Here is a 21881-nt window from a genome sequence, read left to right as displayed (position 1 = left end):
TGCAACTGGCTACACTTGTGTGGCACCCCTGCTACCGTTTGCTGCACCAATACACCTTATGGACCACACGTTCTGTGGCCTGGCATCTTTGCTGAGCGGTCTTTTGCTGCAAACGTTACCTTGCACTTGTGGACCACTGGTTTTAAGTGGCGTCGATGTCACGCAGTCGGACCACCTAAGATTGGCCCTGATGGCAAATAAAAACGGACACTGTTTGTACCTTGTATTCTGGTGTGTCAGGAAAGAAGACCTTTAAGTTTTTATTATGGCACACCGAAGACGAAGCAGGACGACGCAAGATGCAGCAGCCCAGCAGCAGATGTTGAACTTTTAAAGTATGACATTTGAAATGTGTATTGGTGTATTGCTGTGTTTTCTCCCCTCCCAAATTTCTTTCCACAAAACAACAGGTCCTGGGTTATAGAAATGTAAATAATTCGTTTAGTGTTGTAAATAACATGCTCCCCACCAGCTTTATGTTTAGTTTGAGAATCAATTCCGCAATTCGGTTAGCTGTGGGTGTGAGTCGGTTAGTTAGTTACACAACGCAGTAGGTGGGACATATCTAGTGTTGTAAAACTGTCACATACAGGGTGTTAGATTAAATGTAGAGGGAAACCACATCTAAGTGTCACACGTAATTTTAAAACAAGTCCCGAACCTTTCTCAAAACCGGTCATTCTCACTTGTGTGGGTTCGACTCGGGGACGAGTCTGGCAAGGGAGGGGGCCAGTGCTACGGTTTTGAGATTTGCACATATTGATCACTAAGGCTAAAGGTTTGCCCCTCATAGATAGTTCCACGAGCAACACGTAGGCCCACTTGTAGTATTAGTTATGTCATAGTATGTGTAAGTATAGGCCATTTCCCCTATTAATATCTGCATTGTGTAAAGACATGAGATTAGGTCCCGTTCATTTTGCGTCCACCCTCCAATTCCACCTCGATGGGCGGAATCCATCCCGCGCCCCATTTGGCTGCCCGCTCAGTTTGTTACGCATTGGCTGCCCGCTCAGTTTGTTACGCATTGCCTGCCCACTAGTCGAGTAACACGAGGTAGGCCTGAGAAGGAGGAGCGCGGGGTCGGGGTGGGGGTGGCGTTGAGATCGGAGCATCAGAGGCAATGATGGTAAGAGCCACCAGCCAATCAGGACTCTAGCGGCATGGCGTGAGAGGGCATGGAGAGGCGCGTCTGGTGAGTTTGAGAAGGTTCGCGGGGCGTGCCTATATAAGTCGCTGCACCAAGCCCTAGAACAGGACTGATTGGGAGGACTCGCAGAGAGAGGACTTGTCGGCAGGAGAATTTATGAGCAGGACATACAAGCAGGACTTTGAGGGAGAAGGACTTGGGAGAACTTCGTGGCGATAGCGCTTTGAGACTTTGAACTGTAACTCACCATATCATGTACGCGCCAGAGGGGAAGAAGAAGAGGCATTGGCGGTAAGAGTACACCACTGCAGCCAGACACGCTGGGGGCGAATAGCACCTACTTCAGCCACGCGAGTAAACGCGGTCATAGCCGCCAGTGATAACCGCCAACCGCACCAGAGCCCAACCCTACCGTTCTCCCCATAATAACCTTGTGCGTCCAAATGGCGCGCAACGAGCTCCTGCCTTCTCCTCCTTCCATCTGCACGGGACGAGCCGGAGACCGGAGGGAACTGCACGAGAGCCATCCCTGGACGCACGGACAATCATCCTGCAGCTGCAAGCCCCGTGTGAGTGTGTGTGTGTGAGATGGGCCCGTTTGTCCTGGGTATTAAGTAAGACTGTATAAGGCTGCACTGTGTCCCCTTTTTCTTGAACTATTGTATCGTGTAAATAATTCTTGTTCGTCCTTTTTCCAATTTGATTGCCTTTGTGATTTCGCCATTGACTAAGCGAGGCAACGAATAAGACCGCTAGAACCGGGTTCACTATCTAAACGGCACAGATCGCGTGTACGCACCGCTCGGTGTCTCAACACACGTGGTTCGTGCGAGGCTTATTTCCTCGTTTCAGGGCAGCGCGTGTAATTAGGTAATAGCGAATTCTAGTCCTAATACCGTATTTCGCGCTGTCTGGAAGGGACGTCATAGGCCTCGGGTCCCGCCAGGCCAGTCAAAGATAAGGGGACTAATCCCGCCTTGGTAAGGGAGAAGGCCGGCGGCAGATCCGCAACAATATATATATTGTTGCGAATATGGAATTTGGCCTCCATATCCGCTTGTAAATATTCCCCTATTTTCTCCGATACTCCCCAACTCTCCCTTACCCCATTCCCTAGTCCCATTGTCTGTAAACAACACCCATTAGAGCCGATCTTCCCCTTCATCCCCCCATTAAATGTCGTGCCCAGGTCCCCCGCACCACACGTAGACAATTATAGGACATCTTGCTAGTTATTCTTAATCTATGTCAGTTAAGGACTTGTTTCCATTAATTATGACTCTTCGTTGCACCAGAATGTGATTATATGGCACCTGTTAGGAAGTTTAGGACCTCCCCATACCTCTCCGCATCTCTTCCCCATGAAGAAGCGCCAACTACAACAACAACAACAAAAGAGGGGGGCGGCGCGGTGACGGCATGGGGAGTGGGCGTCCTCCTTCCGGCTCGGTTAGCCGCCATTGACCACGCGCTCCACGGGGTTACCACGAAGGGGCTCCCTGTCGGCCCCTCGTCAAGGGCGGAGCCGGTAACCCCCGCACCCAATGAGAAGCCATGGGCCGATGCCATCTGGGGCGGCGCTAACGAGCCGAGGGCGTGTCACTCCCCGCCGGATATACGCGGCCCCGCGCCGGACGTGACGTGAGATGCGCCCCGAGCTTGGAAGGACAAGACGCCACCCTCCCGAGCGCTGAGCGACCTCCCCAGCTTGAGACCAAAGTCGCGACCCACAAGCGCTGTGATACCTCCCCGCATCTGCTGGACACCACCGTACGTGATTCTGTCCCTGAGCCAGGTGCACCTGAGCCATCGACTGCCGCTTTCCTTGCCATCAAATCCCGTGTGAGTCAGCGTTGTCCCGTTTATCTGTGGTCTGTCTAGGGTTAATATAAGAGTGTGTCTAAGTGCCTGTCTTCCTATGCTGTCCCTCTTGTAGTTGTAATCTAACCTTTTTCCGTACGAATATACTTGAGAACTGAACCCCTGGTGTCGTATTGTGTCATTATAACCCAGCCGGGTGTCTTCTCTTTCCTATTGAGCCAGCATAGCGCGATTAGTCAACCCCGGGTGCAATCGGGGTAACTTGTACGGATACGGCGGCCATCCCGCTCGGCCCACCATACCATCAAAGTCGTATCTGTAACAATTGGTGTCGGGAGTGAGATTCGAGGCCCGACCAAATTTTGAAGAAAAAAAAAAAAAACGAATAGAGAAAAAAAAAAAATTTGGTCAAAATTTGGAGCGGCCGAAATTTGTTTTGTTTTACGAAACTCGAATTTTGCAAGTCGCGCTATGGCGGATCAAGACGGCTGGGGTCCGGTAGGGGAGAGTGAAGCAGGGTCGGTCCAGGACCAAATTGAGGGACATGAGGGACATGAGGAGAGCGAAGCAGCGAGGGTAGCAAACGCACAAAATGGCGCCTCGCTGGTCACCGCGCCCGCGACCGTAGCAGCGCCGCCGATGGATTGGGGCCTATTTATGGAACAAATAAAGGCGCTCATGGTCCAGACAAGTGAAGACCTGAGGAATGACTTGGGAAACCAAATGGGGGTAATGGGAAACCAAATGGGGGTAATGAGGGACGAAGCGAGGGCTCGGAGTGAGCAATTGGGGGTAATGAGGGACGAAGCGAGGGGTACCAGTGAGGGGTTAGACAATAATTTTAAGGGTTTAGACAAGAAATTTGGGAAGTTAGACGACAAATTTGAGGGGTTAGACAACGGGATAAAAGAGGTGAAAAAGGGGTTAATGGGGGTAGAAAATAGAATGGCTGCCCAGGAGAATCAGATAGAGGGAGTGAAAAATGGGTTAGAGGGGTTAGAAAACAGGATGGAAGGCAAATTGAGGGACATGAGGGACCAAGCGGAAAGGGAAGTTAACCAAATGGGGCAGCAGATAGAGGGGGTCAGAATGGGGGTAGAAACCAAACTGGATGCTCACAGGGAGGAAATGGAGCAGATGAGGGTGGCATCTGGGCAGGAGATGCAAGTGATGGGAGAGGAGATCAGAAGAGGAGTGAGTGAGGAGGTCGGAGGAGTGCGCGAGGAGGTGAGGCACTGTGAGGAGCACATGGAAAAGGAGGTGAGAAAGGGGACTGTAAAGTTACAAGGGGGCATAGAGGACCTGACGCAGGAGGTGGAGCAGCTGACGGTGGGACAGACGGAGTTAGTGGAGCAGGTTCAAAGGAACACTGCGGTATTAGGAGGGTTGAAAGCGATACAAAACGACATAAAAAACGACTTGATAGCGACAAAGAGGGAATGTCAGATGGTACGTGAGGGACTGACAACGAGGTTGGACGAGGTGATAGAGGTAATGGAGACGAAGGACCGGCAGGTGAGGACGCACATGGAAACGGTCAAGGTAGCCTTGGAGGATGAGCTTGAGGAGACGTACCGGGGAATAAAAGAGGTGAGGCACAAATTAGAAGAAGTGGAAGAAGGGATGAGCGAAATTAAGAAGCGACGGAGAGGGGATAAGAAAGAGATAAAGGAGGAAGTAAAAGAATTGGTCCAAAGTCTGTGTTTGGATCGTGATGATGTGCTCATTAACCGGATGAGGGATTCGCAGGTGATGGAGGAGAAGCGAAGAGGAAGAGGACCCGGTGTAAGTGGTGACCAATATGGTCGTGCGTATGATGCGCCAGGGGATTTAAGAAGCTTGGGGGTCGAGATAGACCCGGGTGTTCGTGAGAGGCCGTTGGTGAAGTGTGCGACAGGTCTGGTGTGTGAAAAAGGAGGTGTGCGAGAAAGTCCGACTCTGGGGTGTGTGAGGAAAAAGTGCGTGCCAAGGAGTGAGTGTGCTGGCGAGAGTGAGTCGGTCGTAGCGCGTGTGCGAGGGGGCACATGGAAGCGCGGTGTGGTGAGTGTTACAGAGGATGTGACGGGAGAGTGTGCGCGAGAAAGGTGTGTGACGGACAGGTGCATGAGGAAAGAGTGTGCTGTCAAGAGTAAGGGTGAGTGCGCTGTCAGGAATGGAGGTGAAAGTAGTGAGAGTGACATGGAGCGTGAGTTAGTTGTGACAGGTGAGCGAGGATGTACACCTGGGATGGAAGGATGCACACCTGGAATGGTAGAGCGTGAGTGGGAATGCACGCTGGAGTTGGTGGTGAGGCACGTGGTTGGGTGTGCGAATGAGGGCACACCTGTGATTGTCACAGAGGAGGTGACAGAGGAGGGGGCGCGAAGAGGTGTATTGGTGAGGTGTGCTACCAACGAATGTGTGCCAAAGTGTTCGGTGGTCAGGTGTGTGACCAAGGCTGTGAGTGGAATGGGTGTACCTGGGTGTGTAAGGAAAGGTACGAGGAGCATGAGCACGGCTGGATGTGTGAGCAAGGAACGGGCTGCGGGATGTAAGCATGCAGGTGAAGCATCGACGTTAGACGGGGTAGGGTTTAGAACGACTTATAGCCGAATCGGGCCCTCGGTGCGTGCCGGGCCTCGCTTTGAACGGCCGCGTCCAGGCTCCACTAGGCGGAGCTGGCAGCCCGATAGAAAGGGTCGTCATGGCGACCACTTTTTGGTGAGACGTGCCGGCAGGTCGAGATCGGGGCATTGGATGGCTCCACGCCGAGGTGGTGCGTGGGATCTCGGCACGGGTAAGCCCCCGTCCCTGCACCGAGTGCCGGACGCATCCAGCCGCTGGCACAAAACAACCAGCATCCATTGCTTGGCTTTACGAAGCCAGGCTTTGGACAGGAATTGGCGCACCGAGAGGCAGTAGTGAGTAGACTGGGTGATGAGGTTAGTGTTTTGGACCCAAAATTAGAGAAAAACAAAATTTGATGATTGGCAAGGGATTGGCAGTAGTGATTGGCAGATGATGGGTAGTGATTGGCAAATTTTTGATTTATTGAAATTTGATGTGCAAAATTGGTAGTGAGAGACCCCCGATGTGGTGGGATGGCAAATCCACCATCCTTCCCATGGGGGGGCAAAGGAGCAATAGATTATGGGGTGTATGGCAGTGAAAACTAGCCCGGGTGGGTTAGGATATTGTGTGTAGGGATCTAGAAGATGACATTAGGTAACGTTAAGATTAGTTAGTGACTGATACCTGTAGTGGGGACGCAGGTAGATTAGTATGGATGATAATGACGAGGGAGCGCAATAGTTTAAAGGGACGACTGGGAAGCGCAAGTTTCAGAAGGGAGTAGTTAGCTGAGATGATGCCGTGTTTGTGAGAATTGAACAGGTGTGATTACACAGGTGTGCAACTGGACAGGTGTGTGGAGCAGTGTATGAGTAGTGAGTGTGTGGATCAGCGCGAATGCGCTTGGGGAGAGAAGGGTGCAGGTGGCACCAGGTGTGAGAGCACAGGTGTGCAAGTACAGGTGTGTGGAGAGAGTTGGAGTAAGTGGTACGGAGTGGTGTGCATGGTGCGAAGGTGTGGATGGGGGAAGAGTGGACCCCCTTTCACGAGCACCCGGGGCGGGTAGTGTAAGTGTTAGGTAGAGGGTGCAGGTAAATTGTGGTTGAATATTGGCATTTGTGGTGCGGTTGCAGAATGGTGTTGTGAATGGGTGCATTAGTGTTGTGGAAATGGCTGGGCGTGTAGCCTGTTAGTGTGTGTAGTTGGTTGGGCACTCCACCACTGTGAGGATGTCGGCCAGGTGAGGCCGCAGGTGGGCTCTGGGAGCCGGTAGAGTTGTGAGTGGGTGCCTGAGGATCCCGGGTGTGGATCGGGCAGCCCAGTGCCAGAGAGGGCACGGAGTGGGGAGAGAGCCAGAGGGCCTTCCCCTGGTAGTTAGGTTAGGGTAAGGAGCAGGTAAGCTCGGAGGCAACTGCAGTGGTGGAGGTGTGCAGGTGGGTAGACCCACTGGGAGAGGTACACGTCGCAGCCCAGAAATTGTACGAGGGCACCGGGAGATGAATCGGGGGAGTGAGACCCCAAATTGAAGAGCGCCACAGTTTGGTCAATGGGAATTGGTTTTTAGAACCCATAGTGTAAGAGGGCCAATGGGTTGGCCGGAGAAAGACCCCGGGTAGTGTAAAGTTGTTAAAGTCATTTAGGAAATAGTTAGGATTGATGAACCTGTCGCACCATACGCAGCCACTTACCTGTGGTGATGATGATGACTCCACACCTGTGTTTTCTTTGTTTGTGTTGCAGAAATGAGAATTGCTGTTGGATTTGTGAGACGCATCACGACGTGGATGAGACATTGGGGTGATTCCATCTCTCCCTCCCTAGGAGGGACTGATGATGAATTGGTGATGGCAAATTTTGATGTTGAGTTGGAAATGGCAAATTTTGATGTTGAGTTGGAAATGGCAAATTTTGATGAGAGTTGAAAATGGCAAATTTGATTGGTTAGGAGGGAGAGAAGACGAATTTGGTATATGGGAGGAACGGGGAAGACAGTAGGGATGTTTGTGGATTTGTAAAGTAGATGTTTATGGGTAGTGTTGTGTTTTGTTGATACAGTAAGGGGTAAGGGAGGGGCCATGTAGGTTACCTGGTGGGGGGGGCGTACGATAGGAACGTACCTGTCTCACCTGGTTCCCATGTGCCCCCAGTGTGCATTACCTTATATTGCGTGCACTTTTGCGCCCTTACCACCTTGCTCACTTGTCTTGTTTTTGTCTCCCACCTCCGAGGATCTGGCTTTGGGGTAGAGAGAGAGGAGAGAGAGGTGCTGGCGACGCAGTTGTGGGCCTGCACTTTCGCTGTTCGCTGCCTGGATCGGTACACCATATGGACCGCAATGTTTGTGGCCACCCACAATGGACCGCAGTTCGTTTGCGGCCAAGCACCACCCGGGGATGGACCTATGGGTCAACGTGGCACCTATGCCATACAGGTGAACCACTTTTAGTTAAACACCAAGTGCACCACAAGAAGAGCAAGAGACACCTGCAGGGTTAGGGGTTGTTGAAGTTATTTTTATTCCAATGAACAATGGTGACTGCACCGATTGGTGGTGGGGTGGTGCTTTTGATGCGCGGGAAGGGTGCTCTGCACGTTATTAAAGGCCGTCGGCCACAGAGCACTCGTGGGTTGGTGTATCGATGTTGGCAAGCGCGCTCTCTCTATGCATAACATCTGCATGTGTTCCTCCAAAGACAGGTCCTGGATCGTAGTGTAGATATCAGCGTAGTCTTGTAAATAATGCTCCCTACCGGCTGTATGTTTAGTTTGAGAATTCTTTCCGGATTCGGTTATCCTGTGGGTGTGTTTCTGAGAGGAGAAGGGTGCAACGTCGCAGGGGGACATATTTACTCATTTGTGAATATCTATAAAACTGTCGCACTCAGGGTAGAGTTAATAGTAGAGGGAACTACATTGCGTGCCACACTAAAGTAGGTAAAGATTTATCGGGTCGGGACGCCCCGAGGGTAGAGAAGGGTGCAATGTTGCGAATATGGAATTTGGCCTCCATATCCGCTTGTAAATATTCCCCTATTTTCTCCGATACTCCCCAACTCTCCCTTACCCCATTCCCTAGTCCCATTGTCTGTAAACAACACCCATTAGAGCCGATCTTCCCCTTCATCCCCCCATTAAATGTCGTGCCCAGGTCCCCCGCACCACACGTAGACAATTATAGGACATCTTGCTAGTTATTCTTAATCTATGTCAGTTAAGGACTTGTTTCCATTAATTATGACTCTTCGTTGCACCAGAATGTGATTATATGGCACCTGTTAGGAAGTTTAGGACCTCCCCATACCTCTCCGCATCTCTTCCCCATGAAGAAGCGCCAACTACAACAACAACAACAAAAGAGGGGGGCGGCGCGGTGACGGCATGGGGAGTGGGCGTCCTCCTTCCGGCTCGGTTAGCCGCCATTGACCACGCGCTCCACGGGGTTACCACGAAGGGGCTCCCTGTCGGCCCCTCGTCAAGGGCGGAGCCGGTAACCCCCGCACCCAATGAGAAGCCATGGGCCGATGCCATCTGGGGCGGCGCTAACGAGCCGAGGGCGTGTCACTCCCCGCCGGATATACGCGGCCCCGCGCCGGACGTGACGTGAGATGCGCCCCGAGCTTGGAAGGACAAGACGCCACCCTCCCGAGCGCTGAGCGACCTCCCCAGCTTGAGACCAAAGTCGCGACCCACAAGCGCTGTGATACCTCCCCGCATCTGCTGGACACCACCGTACGTGATTCTGTCCCTGAGCCAGGTGCACCTGAGCCATCGACTGCCGCTTTCCTTGCCATCAAATCCCGTGTGAGTCAGCGTTGTCCCGTTTATCTGTGGTCTGTCTAGGGTTAATATAAGAGTGTGTCTAAGTGCCTGTCTTCCTATGCTGTCCCTCTTGTAGTTGTAATCTAACCTTTTTCCGTACGAATATACTTGAGAACTGAACCCCTGGTGTCGTATTGTGTCATTATAACCCAGCCGGGTGTCTTCTCTTTCCTATTGAGCCAGCATAGCGCGATTAGTCAACCCCGGGTGCAATCGGGGTAACTTGTACGGATACGGCGGCCATCCCGCTCGGCCCACCATACCATCAAAGTCGTATCTGTAACAATATATATATATATATATATATATATATATATATATATATATATATATATATATATATATATATTGTTACGTTTGTGGTGGGTAGGCATGAAATACCTGAAGAAAGTTCAGAATGTGTAGATTAGAATGCTCCGTATGCTGCTAAGCCATCTCAATGTACATGGGTAGGCCGTCTGTCTGGATAAGAGTGTTTGCATGTCGCCATAAGGGGTGTGGCATTGTGCTAATTAATTCTAGGGCTTAAGGATTAATTCCCCAGTGTGTAATTTGCCTCCCATGGTCTTCCCTTTGGTTTTATTACATTCGGCCAGCCAGGAAATTGAGGGCTCAGTAAAACAACAATAACAAATGTACTGATTCGCTCACGGCGCTGTCAGGGTCGACAGAAAGAGCATTTCCCGATCGGCAAGGAAACCCTGATGTCATCTGAACATTCCCGAATGACGACTAGACTCTGACCCCTGATGACTCGTAATGAAGAGGCCACGCCCCAGCCTTCATGATTGGTGGAGGCGCGATGGGATGATTGAGTAGCGCTCGATGATTGGACAGTGTGTGACGTCAGCGTGGAAGATTTGAGAGCTGGAGGGAAAGGGACGTGGTCTCGCCATTTTTGATGTCTTGGTCCTGGCGTTCATTGGAGGCAGTTGGTCTTTTTTTCTCTTTCTTTCTCTTTCTTTTTCTCTTTCTCTTTCTCTTTCTCTTTCTCTCTCTCTTTCTCTCTCTCCCTCTCTGAGTTTGTTGTGGGCAACCGCATCTCCCTATCTTCCTCTCATTTTGTCTTGGTTGCGCAGGCAAATGGCTGTGGTTGTGCTGCGTCCTTCGTGAATCCTTGGATAGTAACGGAGGAAGAAGTAGCCATCCTGTCAATCTCTTTGTCTCGGTCCCTTGGTGGAAGGTGGGCTGGTGCGGTTTTGGGTCATGCTGGTGCGGTTTTGGGTCGTGCTGGCATGGGTTGTGCTGGTGCGATTTTGGTTGCATGTGCGCCTGTGAGGAGGAGGAATATGTCGGCGGTTTGAGGAACTCTTAGCACGTCGGTCAGAGGCAGACAAAAGCGAAAGGGGACCGGCCACATGAAATCACCTCACATTCGTCACGACTCTAAGAGGAACTAATTGCCATCTGGCGATTTTCCAGTGCGCGGCTGCCGGTCACTTTGTGCTTCTGGCTTCATTCGACGCCCTCGCTTTAACAACCACGTTAAGTGCCGGCACTACAAACACCATTTTTTTTCATTATCTTTTCCCCTGTTTTTATTCGAGTCTGAGTGGAGGGTCCCTCATTTAGGAATTTTAGTTTACCTCAACTTTAGTTGTCTTTTACATTACTGTAAATAAATTTATATTTGTTGAATTTCACTTTTGTGTTGGTCGTTTCTTTGTTTTGTGGGTTCGGAATATCCCCGTGTATTTCTGATCAGATAAGGCCTTGAACCTTGCCCCACGCGCGCGACAACATAATCCCGCCAAGGTTCGAAACACGCCGCGGTAGTTAAAGCTCATTTCGGTCATTCGACCTCTTGGGGTCTTAAAACCGGGGACGCGACAATATATAGTTAGTATGGAAATAGTATCTTACAATTGATACACACAAATTTATTGTAAAGTGTAAAACATTGGTCCTTTTTAGACTATTGCATCTTGTTTCCCATAACTTTACGACTCAAATTCATGCATCACACAATGATTTTACAAATTGAATATTCTAGAGGAAAAGCACCATCACTGAAAGTCACCCACGCAAGCTGTACCATGCGGAGCAAGTGACATTACAACCACCCTGACTTAGCTGGCAGCTCATATCTCCTTGAATATATGTATGCATTAATTTGGATTTGTATATACATGTGTATATACATGTGTATATACATGTGTGTATATATATATATATATATATATATATATATATATATATATATATACATATATACACTACTTGATTTACTCTATTGGAGAAAAGAATGAAGAATTTACTCTATTCTTTGATTTACTCTATTAAGGAACCATTTTAGTAAGGTTGCTGCACGTAAATGCTTCATAGTGGGCTGTCATGAAGATTGAGATGAATGGTGGGCAAAGTATATAATAGAACATTTTAACAATGGAAATGGGTTTGGAATGAAGAAGGGATGGGCAAGGGAGACGATTGAAATGCACCCACCTCTATAATCTCCAACATCTCTTTGCGTGAGATGTAGCCATCACCATCAAGGTCATACATGTCGAAAGCCCAGTTGAGTTTCTGCTCAAAGTTCCCGCGTGAGGTCACAGAGAGTGCACAGATGAACTCTCGAAAGTCAATGGTTCCATCGCCATTCTTGTCGAATGTACGGAAGGCGTGCTGTGCGAATTTGGATGCATCACCATAAGGAAAAAACTGTGACGTTCAATATGTCGAGGGGATTGGGAGGGAGGAAGAGACTTGCAGTTAGAATTGCCATCGTAAAGGGAAGAACTTCACAAATAAATGGCAATGTGTGGTTATCGAAAGAGTTGAGACTTCATCATCATCATCATAATCATAATCATCATCATCTGGAAACCAGAATTGCATCCTCTTAACCCTCTAGACCTAGAGAGTCACAATGAGGATTTTTTTGCCAGATGACTGTGTATTGCTTTTTTCATCTCATAATTATTTTCTTCCAAAATTAGCCTCATGTCGCTCTTCCCAAAGGTATATCAAGATGAATCCCCATTGCAATCCTGCGTCATTCCCAACCTTAACTTACCCTTCAAAAAACATTGATCTGAAAACTTCCGAATGAACCATTACTAATACAGGGAAAGGAAGATGGAAATCGAAATCGAGTTCTTGGGAAAATATTTTAATTTACATAGCTTAAATGATCATCTCAAATTATACAGATTGGCTTCCTGGAAAGCTCACTGCTCACCTCCAATCATTCGCTCACCTTTTTTCATTATCTCTTCCCCTGTTTGTATACGAGTCTGAGTGGAGGGTCCTGCACATAATGCAGGACCCTCCACTCAGTTTTTACTTTCATGTTAAAGTTTTTACGTTCATGCTAAATGGGTTGAAACCTTTTGAATGACATGAATTGCAAAAACCGAAAAAAATCTTTCAAATAAACTGACTTTGGTACATTTCATTGTATAACACAGTTACAGCTTAACAAGACAACACTCATAATCCTGGGAATAATAAAGAATACCATAGGTTATCGAAGATGGGTGTGATGCAAATTTTCGGTACAAAGACATTTTGTTGCCGAATCGTCTGGTGCGAATTCAGTGAAATTACAGCCAATACCTTGACATAGAGTTGCTGAAACTCCTCAAGATTGAGCCGTCCGCTGGGACAATCTTTTAGGAAGCCCTTGTACCACTGCTTCAGCTCGTGCTCATTGAATTCCGTGTTCTTGGAAAGGTCTTCGAGCACTTCTGGAGCAAGCTTACTGTTTTGCTTCCCCATGGCGTCTCTGCGTAATATTCCCAACAAAATGGCATGCAACAAGTTCAGTTCACGTGGAAAAATAGCACTCAGGAAGTCACACCGATATCTCGATACTCGCATAGTGAACAGCTGGATACGATACACCATATGGCCCTGATCCTTAACTACCACAAACCACATCCGTTCAGTCCCATTCCACATCCTCTTCCACAAACACCATTGCCACAAATCACTCAACCTTTGCCTCTCCTGAGATATTCCGACATGTCTCATGTTTTAAAGGTTGTTTTCATTATAGTTTTCGCTCCCTTTCTTCAAAGCATTCATTTATTGTATTGTTGTGTCGAGCAAATATTCAAGTACCATACGATAAAAATTCCCATTTTTAAGGCCATTTTCCCTGCCAGAGCAGGGGTTAGCCTTGCGGGCCCCATGACAATCATCATGGTTCCCTTTTTGAGGCAATGTTTTCATGCCCGGATGCCCTTCCTAACGCCAGCCCTTTAATCACGTCTTAAGACACGCAGGGATACAGTGTACCTATTCTAAATCTGGGTACACACCAGGATCATTCATCCCAGCAAGCAGGGATACGGTGTACCTATTCTAAATCGGAGTACACACCAGAATCATTCATCCCAACAAGCTGGTACTCAATTTGCCGACATCGGAAGGATGATAGGCTGAGTCAACCCCCCTGGCGTTAATTCAGCGATCGACCGGGATTCAGACTCAGGATCCAAGGATCCCAAGCCGGCACCCTAACCGCTAAGCCAACCCAAGGCTTAAGTACCTTACTATAATCACAACGATTCATTGTGTACCTCCATAGATTGATAAGGGTACCTTCAAACCTCATATACTCATTCATTTAAAGTCCGAATTAAAATACTTCAGACACAGAGTACAGGATGATGGGTTTGTCTGATTATCTCTGTCTGTAGCCATGTGTCAATGAGGCAGGTTTATGTGCAAGTGTATCAGTGCATGTGTGATGAGGAATCATTGTTTTAAAGGAGACAACTTTGTGGCTTCTTCATTTGCACAAATGCTTAAGGTTATTCTATTTGTTTAAAGTGACCCATTTGTTAACACTGTGCAGAGCCGAGAGAAACACAACACGCTAAAGTGTGACTTTCAAAGCTCATTATCATCCAGATCAATTTCACAGCTGAACAGTGCCACGAGCCATGAGGTGAGCCCTAACATTGCAGTGTAGATTTTCACAAAGAAATCAAAGCTACCGGAAGACCGTCGGGTGAGCCTTTTTTAGAAATTTTTTGAACAAGCCTGCATTTCATCATGCTTGCAGTGATTATAGATTAATTTCCATTTGTTCAATATGCATACCCTTAAGGCCTGAAAGTCTCAGCCAAGCTCGAAAGACCGACTTCCATCGGTCCAATATTATCAGCAGACCAAATAACGTAATAAGAATGACCGATAAGAACTGCACAAGAGAATAATACTTTTGCAATCGTTGCTTCCATTAAGACCAGTGTTTCCACTCAGAAGCAAGTCAGACTCCAAATTTACCCGGGCCTGCATGCATGTGGAGAACTAATCCTGGCATCTAATCGGAGCCGCTGAGACCGTTCCTACGACCATTCCGCTGCAGGTCTTTCTCTTGTGCTTTCACACTGCACACCCATTTCTTTGTCACCCCCCTGTTTCTCCTTTGATCCATTTTTTTCCTGTTGATCATTTGCCCCCTGTCTATATGCGCTTTCCTCAACCTCAATACCTTCATATAAAAACAAGAGCGGAATAACAACTATTTTATTCATTTCTTCTGCTTTTCCTTCTCTCAACTTGCGCTCTCTACATTTTCTATCACCGCTTCGCTTTCTTTGGCTGGACCAGCTTGATTGACCGACTGTGAGCTGATGGCATTTTTTCATCTGCTGCGCCATCGTTTGTGCACCCGAAGGAAAGCTCCATTTCCCGAAAATTTATTTTGCACAATGCCTAAGACAGAGAAATTGAGAACCAACTTTAAAACCCACAGAGCATACAGCAGTATACACAAGCACATGATGTCGCCTACGCATGACGTTGTTAACAATGTCAGTTGAACATGTCTGCTCAGAATTTTAGCTGAACCCAGCAAGCCCAGGAACCACCCACGCATAACCATGGATTGCCTGCCAGAAAATGGCCAAATGGCCTAGTCTTTCGCAAACAATCTCAGTACCAATAGCCCACCTTTCATTAAAAAAATACCGGTTCAGTTTATCAATTCAAACCCAAATAAGATACTTAGATGAAAGTCGTACGTATAATTTACATTTATTGCGAATCATTTCTTCTTCTTTTTTTCTTCATGTTCCAATAATCCTATGAAAGGTGGGCTATTTCCAAAGCCACCAGTCCTGGACCTGTGTGCGACTCCTGTGGACATTTGTCGGATGCTGTGATCAATTGAGTAAAAACGTCACAGATTGAAAAAAACGGGAGTATTTAATTTTCCACTCTAAGGTACCTGTGCTTAATGTAAGAGAACATTCACTGTGTAGGGGCTAAACATCTACATGGTTGGTCCATACCACCAGGAGAAGCAGCCAGATAGCAAACCACAGTGTTGTACATCCTGGTGTTGTACTTCAGCAGGTAAAGGATGTGAGGAGGGGAGTGAGATGGCCAAGTATGGGCGAAAGGTGAGTATGGGAGAGGTTGGGTGGAGTGGTGTGTGGGGCGCTTCAGAGGTTGAAACGATGGGTGGAAGATAGATTGAGAAAGATGAATGAGATTGTGTTTGAGTATGTGCGTGTCACATTTGGAGTGAAAGAGTGTGTAGAGAGGGGTGAGAAGGAGGCACGTTTGAGCAGGAGACAGAGGGAGATCCATGAGTTGAGAATGGAGTTGAGGACCTTGAATGGAAGATGGAAGAGGGCAGTGGAAGGGGAGAGGAATGGGCTTGAGGTGTTGACGAAGCAGATGAGGGTGAGGTTGGTGAAGTTGAAGAGAGTGCAAAGGATGAAGAGGCGAAGAAAGGAGAGGCAGAGGAAGACAAAGAGGTTCTTTGAGAATACTTTTTGGTTTATGAAGAATCTGTCAGAGCAGTCTCGATCTGGTGTACTGAAGGTACCGAAGGAAGAGTTAGAAGGTCACCTGCATGTCACGTACACAGACACAAGGAGGGACGAAGTGCTGGAGGACATCAAAGGTTTGGTGAAACCGACAGAGTCAGGTCTTCCACTTGATTTGTCAGAGCCAAAGATTTCTGATGTTGAGGCAGTTTTCAGGAAGGCATGGGTGGCATCAGCTCCAGGACCAAGTGGAGTGCCATACAAGGTGTTTAAGAGTTGTGAAGGCATCAGGCAGTATCTGTGGAAGGCTCTGAAGGTGGAATGGAGGCAAGGAGTGGTGCCCAGTCAATGGAGTAGGGCGGAAGGAGTTTATAATCCAAAGCAGGAGGAGGCTGTGTCGCTTGAGCAGTTTAGACCAATATCATTGCTCGATGTAGATGGGAAGATGTTTATGGGTGTCTGTGCGGCACGGCTCTCAGGCTTTATCAGAGAGAATGGTTTTGCGGATGGTTCTGTGCAGAAGGCAGGAATACCAGGATCACCAGCATGCATTGAACACTCGGGAATGGTCTGGCAAGTGTTACAGGAGGCAAAGAGGCAAAGGCAGGATGTTGTGGTGGTATGGCTGGATTTCGAGAATGCATAAGCGTCAGTACCGCATGCCTTGATCAGATATGCCATGGATTTCTTTTGGGTGCCACAGAGATTTAAGGATTTTTTGATGGCATATTATGATCAGTTTTGGATGCGGTTTGCGACACAGTCCTATGTAACAGAGTGGCAGAAGTAGGAAGTGGGGATCCCGATGGGATGTACCATCTCCCCTATTTTGCTTGTGCTGGTTACGGAGTTGTCGATACGTGCGGTGAGTGGACAAGGGAAAGAAGTGGAGCGAGCCCCTGGTCAGAGGTTGCCAGCGATGTTTACATTCATGGATGACCTGACAGTTGTCCAACAGTCGGCTGATGCAGCAGTAGAGGTACTGGGATGACTGGAAAGGTTGATGCAGTGGGCAAGAATGGGCTTTAAAGCAAGAAAGTCGAGGAGTGTGGTAGTGCGGCGAGGAGTGGTGGATAACATGCACAGGTTTGAGCTGGGAGGGGCGGTGGTTCCATCATTGACAGAAGCCCCTGTGAAGAGTTTGGGAAGATGGTATACAGTGGAGTTTAATGATGTGGGAAGGATGGAGGAGGAAGTGAGGAACAAGCTTTTGAGAGGTTTGAAGAGGATTGATGGATGTGGTTTGCCAGGTCAGTTGAAGTTGTGGCGTTTGAAGTTTGGATTGATGCCACGAGTATTGTGGCCATTGATAATGTATGATATTACGATTGGGCATGCAGAGAGGATGGAGGATGTGGTGAGCAGGTTTGTGATTTGGTATTGGTATTCCCAGAGGAGATCTGTGTGACAAGGTTGCGGCCTGACATTGTCAGCTGTTCAGGTGCAAGAAGACAGGTCATCTTAGGGGGATTGTCTGTACCTTGGGAAGAGAACATGGAGGAGGTGCACAAGAGGAAGAAAGGAACGTACACTGAGCTGGAGGCAGAGTACTGGGAGAAGGGTTGGCGAGTTTCATGTCAGCCATTTGAGCTGGGGTATAGACGTAGAGGGTGTTTTGGCAAATCCTTTTCTGCATTTCTTGCTCAGCTTGGAGTGTGTGGGACAGAAAGAAGGAGGATGTGTGACAGAGTGGCCCATGTTGCCTTGAAAGACTCACTTTGGATTTGGAGGAAGTTTATGGAGGCACGTCGAACGGTATAGGTTGAGGTTGTGGGTGGTGGTTCATTTCACCCAAAAGGGGTAGTGAATGAGCGTGGAAGAGAAATGGAGATGTGCGAATGTTGTGTGTGTGTGTGTGTGTGTGTGTGTGTGTGTGTGTGTGTGTGTGTGTGTGTGTGTGTGTGTGTGTGTGTAAAAGAGAGAGATAGAATTGTGAGGAACAGAAATGAAAAAACGAGATGTGTGTGATGATTGACATTTCTTTTGGTGAGGCTTCTCCCACTGATTTGTCATCTTTTGGTGGAAAATCCACTATACTGTTTCTCATATATTTATATGTTTATTCTTTGTTGATGTGATTTTAATGTGTTTGTTAAACTACATTTATATGACATTTTATGTTTGTTCAACTACATTTCAAAGCATGAAAACCACAAACAATATAATTAATTGTACAGTAACGGCTAGATGTTACAAGTTAAAAGAAACTAAAGAATTAATTACATGTAAAACCTCAAATATAGTTTACCTATTGAGCTGTAGCAAATGTGCGATGCAATATGTTGGTGCATTGATGGGTTGACTGACTGTCTGGACGCAACTGAGGTTGTGGATCTACTGATGTACCATCTATTGATGTGGATCCATGATCGAGGTTGTGGATCCGCCGTTTGGAGAGGTCCTGGGCTGAAAGGATCGAAACCTCGAGGAAGAACGGTGCCCAGCTGATGATCCATGCAGTCTGGAAACTTAGTCAATTGCTTACAGGTTAAGGTTCTTGCTTTAGGTGGAGAAACTATGTTTGATTAACATCATTTACAACAATCCTTTAAATTCTTTATATTTAAGTTTAGGAACAACCGATACTGTACAATTAATTGTGTGTGTATGTGTGTGTGTGTGTGTGTGTGTGTGTGTGTGTGTGTGTGTGTGTGTGTGTGTGTGTGTGTGTATAAAAGAGAGAGCTAGAATTGTGAGGAACATAAATGAAAAAGACGAGGTGTGTGTGTGTGTGTGTGTGTGTGTGTGTGTGTGTGTGTGTTGTAGGAGTGGGTGTAGTTTGGCATGAATGTGTTTTTGTTTGAGTGGTGCATGTTGTAAGGGTAGGTGGTCGGTTGGTTGTTGTTATTTTTGGTGTGTGAGTGAGTGGGCGAGGGGCTGTGGATTTTGGGAGTGGAGGCGGTTTTGTTGTTGTAGTCTGTGTTCTCACTGGCTGGGGGTGGCGGTATGTATGATTGGCTTTTATACACACACACACACACACACACACACACACACACACACACACACACACACACACACACACACACACACACACACACACACACACACACACACACACACACACACACACACACACACACACACATCCAGGTGTAGCTGCTGCATGTGGATGCATATGTACCCCTGCTGGCCCACCTTAACTGACCATATGGAGGTTGAAGGACCGAAACGGGATGATGTTGAGGTCCTCGACTGAGGACCCGGTCAATGAGGCACACTTGTGACCAGGTGTATTTTGATATTATATATATATATATATGCCGAACAACCTGACGTTTGACTGAAAGTGACATGAATTTGGAGTGGGTGCTGGCAATAGCTCAACTCCACTTTGCTAAAGATACCGTGGGATAAATGATTTCTCACCACAAACCAACCTCATAAACATAACAATAATGCAGAACGCTGTTTGCTCAGTGGTTCAGTGTTATCAATACATTTTGACTGAGGTGTATGTGTCTCACACGTGCAATGAAAAGGAAAGCTGTATGCAGCGTGGGGATGTACGAGGAGTGCTTTCACCTGAACCATGCATGTGCATTGGCTTTGACGCTTGCAGTAAGTGCAATGTGGTATTCATGAACGCATCACCACTCATCAACCACAAACCTCATCCACACAACAGTCGTGTCATTGCAAGCAGCGCGTGCACATTCACATTCGGAACACTGTATTAACTCGCAACAGCAATGATAAATAAAGGTCCCTTTCCCCAAAGAAAGAAATGGTCAATTGCTAATTTTCAATACATTTTGTCTCAATCTCAGATAAATGAACTTTAAAAACTGTACATTAATTTGAGATTGTTAAAATATCAACAATTATATTGTAAGCAATATGAAAATAAGTTATTGAGCTTGTTCTTGAGGTGCGTCCTTTTTAGCGAATTAATAGTTGTTGGAAATTGAAACACGTGTTAATAAATGCCATTCATGTTGCATGATTATTCGCCAAATGAATTGCATGCTGCTCCAGGGAATAGATTTGCTTTCTTGAACTTTCCTCGCTAATTTACCCCCCACCTCATCTGCTCATTTATCATTTTGCCTCCTTGTGTTTGCACTTGTATGTTTTTAACAGTGATAAGTCGCAAATCATAAGCATCCACGCCACTTAGGCCCGATCGCCACCATATTTCGGCCCCAAATGCTCCATAGTCTGATTTATTCATAATTTAGTCTCGTCTTCATGCGAGATCCATTTTGTAAATTTATGGAACAAAAAAAACCCAACATATTGGCCATTTTGCCCTTTCGACCTCATTACCTTGGAGGTTTAAATTCCAGCAGCATTTGGCGAACAGGGGAAATTGGAGTTCATTGGGACATAACCCCACAGCAGGTATTCATTGGCCACGAGTAACTGCAAGAGGGAATGCATCCTGCATCCCAATATATTACTCTCCTTTCTCCGCCGACCCGCTGGATCATTGGCAATGTTTTATTAGAAGGACTAAACATCAAGAGATTTCTGAATAATCAAAAAACCAATGATATATATCGTAGAGGAGTTTTCCCACTGCTAAAATATAGTATCAAAAGCTTAAAATATTTAAGTTTGCAAAAAAATTTTTTTTTAAAAAGTTTAAACAAAAATCTTTCAAAGTTGTGTAAATACGAATCAGTAAGATGATGTTACAATGACTCACACCTTGCACAAGATGTGCTGACAATGACTCATCAAACCGCAATGACTAACCCCTTAGGCAACCTTTATGGTAAGAAATATTTCCCAAACATCGCAGTTGTACATTTGACTTGTAATAAGACCACACCAACTGGACATCTGCTTCCAGACAATGAAAATTACATAATCCAATCACGAGTTAAGGGTTAATTCAGTTGCTTTCAATGAACTGCACTGCCAAAGTACAGGTTTCACTCATGTGTGCAAAGTAGTCTATAAATTAATCCCGCAGTCGCAAAAACTCACTCCATAAAATGTGTGTATAATATATATATATACACACATACATACCATATACAACACAGTGTGTGTGTGTGTGTGTGTGTGTGTGTGTGTGTGTGTGTGTGTGTGTGTGTGTGTGTGTGTGTGTGTGTGTGTCTGTCCCCCTTCATAAGGGTAGGTTTTAAAGGCTTTGAGTAGTGCTTTAGGAGGGTTTTGAATGGGGAGTTTAATGGGCCATCTTTGAATACGACTGTGTGTGAATGAATGCATGAATGAATGATCGATCGGTTTAAGGCCATTTTTCCCCGCTAAAGCGGGGGTTGGAACACGACTGTGTGTCCACCGGTTAAAAGACCTAAAATACCCTGAAAACACAAAAGACCCAAAATACCCTGAAGACTGTTAAAGACCCAAAAGACCATTAAGACCCAAAATAACCCAAAGACCAAAAATATCCTGAAGACCCAAATGACTGAAAAGACCCTGAATAACCAATGGACCCCAAACACCCAAAATACTCCGAAAACGCAAAACACCCTGGAAACCCAAAATACCCTGAAGACTGTTAAAGACCCAAAAGACCATGATAACCCAAAGTACCACTAAATACCCTTAAAGATCCCGAAGACCCAAAAGACCCTGAAGACTCAAAAGACTCTGAGGATCAAAAAGATCCAAACAACTCTGAGGACCCACCAACCCAAAGGACCCAAATGACCAAGAGGAACCAAAAGACCCCAAGGCGGCAGAAGACCCACAAGGACTCTGAAGACCCAAAATACCCAGAATCCCCAAAAGACCCCAAATATCCAAAAGACTGAAAAGACCCTGAAGACCCAAAATAACCCAGAGAAAGACCCAAAATACCCAAAAGACTTCCTCTCTGGTCGTAGTCAACA

At 46.9% G+C, this 21881-nt stretch overlaps 1 protein-coding gene across 2 annotated transcripts in view; it reads right to left on the bottom strand.

Moving 5' to 3' along the window:
- The window catches only part of LOC137430029 (visinin-like protein 1), a 109871-nt gene that overhangs the window by 40395 nt on the left and 47595 nt on the right, over window positions 1-21881 (bottom strand). For both annotated transcript variants that reach the window (XM_068120502.2, XM_068120501.2), the window contains exons 2-3: window positions 12899-13067; window positions 11786-12001 (exon numbers count right to left, since the gene is read on the bottom strand). In XM_068120502.2, coding sequence (XP_067976603.1) covers window positions 11786-12001; window positions 12899-13060 — 378 coding nt within the window. In that variant the 5' untranslated portion in view covers window positions 13061-13067. The remainder of the gene's footprint in view (window positions 1-11785; window positions 12002-12898; window positions 13068-21881) is intronic.

This window comes from Myxine glutinosa, chromosome 6 (genome assembly GCF_964187855.1).
Source record: "Myxine glutinosa chromosome 6, kmMyxGlut1.1, whole genome shotgun sequence".
Lineage (NCBI taxonomy): Eukaryota > Metazoa > Chordata > Myxini > Myxiniformes > Myxinidae > Myxine > Myxine glutinosa.
The sequence above is the reverse complement of the archived record's forward strand: the minus strand, read 5'-3'. Positions and strand labels throughout refer to the sequence as shown.